At 43.5% G+C, this 6278-nt stretch overlaps 1 protein-coding gene across 2 annotated transcripts in view; it reads left to right on the top strand.

Moving 5' to 3' along the window:
- LOC103154186 (calpain-A-like) overlaps positions 1 to 6278 on the top strand; it is a 13858-nt gene that overhangs the window by 6692 nt on the left and 888 nt on the right. For both annotated transcript variants that reach the window (XM_007575380.2, XM_016662515.1), the window contains 15 exons: positions 700 to 833; positions 918 to 1095; positions 1558 to 1632; positions 2881 to 2966; positions 3043 to 3117; positions 3229 to 3389; positions 3631 to 3785; positions 3942 to 3953; positions 4025 to 4233; positions 4543 to 4582; positions 4666 to 4734; positions 5565 to 5607; positions 5683 to 5744; positions 5819 to 5887; positions 5976 to 6054. In XM_007575380.2, the coding sequence (XP_007575442.1) occupies positions 700 to 833; positions 918 to 1095; positions 1558 to 1632; positions 2881 to 2966; positions 3043 to 3117; positions 3229 to 3389; positions 3631 to 3785; positions 3942 to 3953; positions 4025 to 4233; positions 4543 to 4582; positions 4666 to 4734; positions 5565 to 5607; positions 5683 to 5744; positions 5819 to 5887; positions 5976 to 6054 (1447 nt within the window). The remainder of the gene's footprint in view (positions 1 to 699; positions 834 to 917; positions 1096 to 1557; positions 1633 to 2880; positions 2967 to 3042; positions 3118 to 3228; positions 3390 to 3630; positions 3786 to 3941; positions 3954 to 4024; positions 4234 to 4542; positions 4583 to 4665; positions 4735 to 5564; positions 5608 to 5682; positions 5745 to 5818; positions 5888 to 5975; positions 6055 to 6278) is intronic.

The raw sequence follows: 6278 nt of genomic DNA, 5'->3' as shown, positions 1-6278 counted from the left end.
GGTGGTCTTGACTACAACTCTGCTCCGTGGCTCCTGGCTCCATGTCCTTCCCACCCACCTTCTTTCCATCCCCTTTCTGTTGGATTTCTTTCAAAATAAAAGCCACTAGTGGCAAAAAAAAGTGAAGTTCATGCTATGTTAGGACAGGAGACAAGATGTTTCCATCCCTGAAATTATGATCATAGAATCACATGTCTAAGTCTAAACTATGTTACAGAGTAAACATAATAAAAACATGCTTTATCTGTGGCATTTCTAATGTATTAAAATTAAAATTAAATATGATCGGTTCACTTAATGATATTGTATTAGCAATTCAGCAAGTACCTTTACTTTTAATACTTAAGTATTTTTAAAAGCCAGTACTTTTTTACTTTTACTTGAGTACATTTTTGTCTGTGTATTTGTACTTTTACTTTGAGTATTTTCTCCACCACTGTAAACTGATAGCGCCTCATATGGGGCATCAGGTGGAAAGTCAATAATTCCCAGCAATAATGTGGGTTATTCAGTTTGCCATGAGCCTGTCAAGAGAAAAACTAAATGTTTAGTTAGAATATTTAGCTTAGTGCTAAATAAATGTAATATTTAGTGTGCAAGCCAACTAAACATTTAGCTTGAAGCTAAATCATCTTCTGCAGACGAGGTATCTCTCTCTGTCTGCCGAGACAAACATCTGCCTCTAAATGTTCCTTCCAGTTCTGGAGGTTTGGGAAGTGGGTGGATGTGGTGATTGACGACAAGCTGCCAACAGTCAACAGGAAACCCATCTTTGCCCGTTCCAAAGACGAATGTGAATTCTGGCCCGCTTTGCTTGAGAAGGCCTACGCCAAGTATGTAAAGACCTGCGGTCTGTTTCTCAGACAGGATGGTGAACTGTTTGACACCAGACATAACCTCCTACCTGAATACGGCAGGGTTTGTGGATCCTATGCGGATATGACGTCTGGGACTCCGGCAGAGGCCATGAGGGACTTCACCGGCGGTGTCCACATGTGCATCCAGCTGTCAGATCCTTCCCCTAATCTCTGGAAGCTCCTGTGCAGAGCTGGACGCTCCAGGACGTTCATGAGCTGCAGCACCATCCCAAAAACGGTGAGAAAATATACAGACCCGAACAGGGAACGCTGTGCAGACACTGACCTGTCTTTCCTACAAGGCTGCCGCCATGCTGGAGGGCAAATGTCGCTGATTATCAAATGAAGAAGGGTCATTTGTTCTGATATGTAGATACGATCAGATTGATTTAAAATTTCACTGCTGGAGATAAAAGTCCTGAAAGACCAGCAGTGAGACCAGCGGTCCTCAGCTCCGGTTCGGTGTCCGGCTTCCTCTCAAAGCGTCTCTGCTCCAACACACCTGAGAGAAACAACGAGGTCATCAGCAGGATGGAGAGCCTGACTGAACGCCGTCTGGTTCCGGTGTGTTGGACCAGGGGCCCATCTACAGCGGACGCTTCAACGTCCCTTAAAGTTTTCCATATGTTCTCTGGGGAAGGATCACACCCATGGAGACCCCAGGGAGAATCTAAGACCTGTGCTTCTGTGTCTTCATCAGGAAGCAACTACTGGCGACAGGCTACCGAACGGACTGGTCCCGGGCCACGCCTACACGGTGACGGGTCTGAAAGAGGTAACGCTGTCCTGAACAGAGCCTGAGTTCTCCTTTAGCTCATCTCTGCCCAGTCAGTTCATCCATGAAAAGCTCTAATTTAACCTATTAACATAGTTTTTACTTTCATTCCTATTGTTAGGAGAGGAACATTTTAAAGCTTATTAACGCTTTTTAAAACTTTTTGACTCGTTATATACTCTCATGCCCAGAGCAGAGTCCCAATAATTTATTAAAGACAGATGCATACTTTCACCACAGCAGCACATCACAACACATGAATTTACCTGAGAAATGGATAAAAGATGGAAACAACAAACAAAAAGCAGAGACGTCTTTGGAGAATTGCAAAAGCAAATCTGATTTGCTACTCCCGTGTACAAAGTTTTATAGTAAAGGCGTATTCTTATCTTTAATTTCTTCAAATAAGGCGTATCTTTGCTCATCCAACCAGGAGCTATCTCTGACCCTCTTAAAAGTGAGAAACTCCCTACAACTTGTTCCAAGATCAAACACCAGGTGTCTCCTTTATCTAAACAACGTGGCAGCAGAGCTTCTCCTCCACTGGCCTGAACTCCTGCTGTTTTATGGCTTTTCACAGATCAGTGTGAAGCTGGAACTTCTCCTGATTGTTTCCCACACAGACAAAGGGCAGTTCAAAAGATCTTAGCAAACCATCTGCTGTAACTACAGGTAACATAAAGGTCAATAAGGCAGAATAAGTTATTAATCTGAAAACTATAATTAGGCTATTTCAATCAAGACATGTTGCTAACAACTAGAGATTACAAAGATCAGATGATGTGCCTTACAGATATTCTATGTTACATTCAGTTTCCCAGCTGTTGGGTTCTAAGACTTTTATGACGTTCTGTGAACAGAGGAAACTTTTGTCTCCCAGGCTCCTTCAAAGAAAACTGCCTTCCTGCTTATATGATCATTTTCTGGCCTCCTGTCCTCTTTGATAAGAAAAACAGGCCTTTGACAGAGCTTCCTTCATGTAAGTTAAGAACTTACCCATCAATAGTTTTAGATTAAACCATTAACTCAAACTCCCTTTTTGACATGTGGTTAGATTAACTATTTAAACACAGAGAATATTCCATTTTCCTCAACACTATGCAGCCCAAATCGATCAGTTACCCCAGATACACAGGGTAACCATGGCAACTGAGAATCAATAGCTTTACATACAAATGCAGATCTCAGGGCAAACTTGGAGGAGTTGATGTCAGTGCTGACAGTGTGGTTTCCATGCTGACCAATCAGCTGCAGAGCCAGGAGACGACGGTGAACCTGGTGCGCCTGTGGAACCCCTGGGGCCACGGAGAATGGATCGGAGACTGGAGCGACAAGTGAGAGCTCACGGCTGGCACCGTTCGTTGTTTCTGCTGAAACTAATAAATGAATGCTTCCTCCTTGTTCTGCGAGGTCTCCTCTGTGGCGAAGCGTCAGCACAAAGGAACGCGAAAAGTGCCTCACTGTGGAGAATGATGGAGAGTTTTGGTAAACAGACTGAAGTTACAACTTCTGTGAATTACTGTGAAATATTAGTTTCTGATTTATTGAAAACACTCCAGTGCACAGAATACAGTCAGCATATGAAAATGTGTTCAGGATGAGCCTGGAGGATTGCTGCAGATATTACAACAACATTGAAATCTGCGGCATGAGACCCGACTTCCTGGACGAAGACCCGGCCTGCCACTGGAAGACGTCGACTTACGAGAACCGCTGGGTGGCAGGAACCACGGCTGGAGGCTACATCAACCACAAAGGTAAGAACCGGAACCAGAACTCCACCATGGCCCAACATCTCTGCTCTGGAGTCGTGACTTTTGACCTGCTATCGGAGGCCCGTACAGCCAGAGGTGGAGCTCTGGGTCGTTTCTCTGAGCTCCAGTAAAACGTTGCTGTTATGGTTCTGAGTCTGTGAAAGTCTCCTGGCAGAGAAACTGCTGAGCCTCGATGTTTTCCTTTCGTTGGTTCAGTTAAAGTTCCCCGTTCCTGTTATTCCAGAGACTTTCTGGACCAATCCCCAGTATCGGATCAAGGTCTATGGAAAACCCAACTCCTCTCAGACCATGAACACCCTGGTGTCTCTCATGCAGAAGCCAGACAAGAGGAACAGGTGTTTGGCGCAGCTCTTCTTCATCGGCTTCATCATCTTTGAGGTAAACATGTTTCTACAGGAAGTATGATATCCCAACCTTCCATAACTGGATCAAACCAGCAACTCAATTTTTCCATTTCGTTCACTGTTAAACGTTTGTAATTCTTCACTTTCTTTTGTCTCCAACATGGACAATTTTCCACTGATTTTCCTCAAGGTGTCAGAAAAAGTAAGTGTGTTCTGAGTAACGGCTCCCAGAACCCGCTCCAGAAATAACGAAGCATGTTCATTTTCCTGCAGGATGAGAAACGCGCCGGAAAGTTCCCAGCATCGTTCTTCAGCAGCCATAGACCCGTTGCCCAAACCAGGAAGTTGATGAAGTCCCGTGAAGTGACGGAGTTCCTCACGCTGAAGCCTGGAGAATACGTCATCGTGCCGTTCACCGACAAGCCCAACCAGACCGCCTCCTTCCTGCTGACTATCTTCTCCCGGGAGGAGACCTGCTGCTAGTAGGTCCAGACATTTCCAGGGTGCAACGCATCAACCCGTCAGAAGAATCTGGACTGGGTCGTTAATCATTCATCCTATCGGTCTAAGATAGCAGAGCTGTGGTGGGTGAACTGGTGAACGGTCCCTGACCAGGTTCTCAGGGCCCTCAGAACCAGTTCATTGACACTGGTTGGTTTCTCTGGACCTGTTTGGTTTTTATTTGTCTCTGGAATAAAATGACAGTCATAAATGCTTGATGTCCATGATGTGAAAACTTTTTATCTGTGACTTCAGATGGTGGAAACTTTTTTTTATCTTTTTCTCCCCAGTGAAAACTCTGGACACAGTTTTAACAATCCAGTTGGAAAGGTTCGTTTCTGCAGACACGTTTTATCGATCCTGTTGTTGAGATGTTTTAATCTTTAGATTTCTCTGAACTGCTTCATTAACAGGTGAAGAAAGAGAAAAACTGCCAGGATGTTGAAAATAAAATGCTACTCTTCCGTCAGTACTCAGACAAGGTAACCTGCTTTAGACCAATGCAGCCTCCAGTGGTGAGCACCGCTAACTGAAATGCTAGCTGCTTTGACACTAAAACATTAGTTCCACTAATGCTAAAGCGCTACACCAACACAGTATTTAGTCCAAACTGAAGCACTATACCAAAGGGTAATGCTAAAGCTACTATTGACGGTGTTGCTACTGACCATGTGTTAATGACAATATGTGCTGATGTGTTGAAACCAGGATCAAATTTGTCATGATTTAGCTTCCTGTAAGGTTTGGCTTTAGGCACCGATTCTCCTGGTTTCAGTTTTACAGTTGCTGAGTTTTGCTAAATCTGCTGCTGATTTTGTTTACTGTAGAGCTACAGTGATGCATTCTGGGTAAAAAATAATTGTCATCTGGTATGCTGCACCCTTTCATGTGGAGAACATGAGGAGCGTTCTGCAGCAGAATAAATACATAATTACTTGAATAATTAACAGTTGAAAAGTAGAACTTTATTCAACTGAACGCTTACAAAACTGCTGAGTAAATTAGTGCTTAAGAATTTATCTGGAAAAATAAAATGTTTTTAATATCAGCTAAAGCTCTAAGCTAAATATTAGCTTTGCTTTTAGCTCATTTACAAACTAGCAGAAATGTATCCAATATATTTCAAACTTATACACGTTTTTATTTACTAAAAGCAGTTGACCCAATTTAATAAAATCTGAGGTTTGAAAGTCATTGTAGGAGGAACCAGTCGGTCTGTTGTCATGCCAACGACTCCAAAAATCAAATTCACAAAAGCCATGAAGTGGATCTGTTCAGCTCAATCTGTGATTTGAAATGTTCCCGTTTTCAGTATGAAGAAGTCGACGCTGAGCTGCTGCAGCAGCTTCTGAAAGGTTTGAACATGAATGGCAGTAATTCACAGCTTATGAAGATGCTAAGATGAATAACCTCTGACCTTTTCCCTGCAGGTGACCTGATATCAGGAAGCTTCAGCATCGACGCATGTCGCAGCATGGTGGCTCTGATGGATGTATCCTGCTGGGGTGGAAGCATCTTCACTGCTTACAGAGTAAACTCTTGTTGCCTTAACAGCTCATTCAACAGGAATCTGGAGACGGGAAGCTGGACAGTCAGGAGTTTGGTTATCTGTGGCACAAGGTTACGAAATATAAGGTAGTAGAACCAAGCCCAGGAGAAATCTGGGCAGTATGGTCCTGCTTTAGTCAACAGATATTAAATAGTTCCTGTTTCCTTTCATCAGCAAGTTTTTGCAAAAATGGATGTTTCCCAAACGGGAACGCTGTCACTGACGGAGATGAGGAACGCTTTGAGAGACTCAGGTAAATCCAAGAATGTTAAGGAGCCTCATGTTTCTGTGCAGAGGACAGCAGGGACTGATCAGTCATGCTGGATGAGACTGAAGACTTAACATCTGAGCGAAAGTCAGTAGCTAAAGCAGTTAAAACTAAAGCCATCAGCTAAAGCCCTGAGCTAAAGCCATTAGCTAAAGCCCTGAGCTAAAGCCATTAGCTAAAGCCCTGAGCTAAAGCCATTAGCTAAAGCC

Source organism: Poecilia formosa, unplaced genomic scaffold, assembly GCF_000485575.1.
Source record: "Poecilia formosa unplaced genomic scaffold, Poecilia_formosa-5.1.2 Scaffold376, whole genome shotgun sequence".
NCBI lineage: Eukaryota > Metazoa > Chordata > Actinopteri > Cyprinodontiformes > Poeciliidae > Poecilia > Poecilia formosa.
This window is presented reverse-complemented; position numbering and strand designations above follow the sequence as displayed.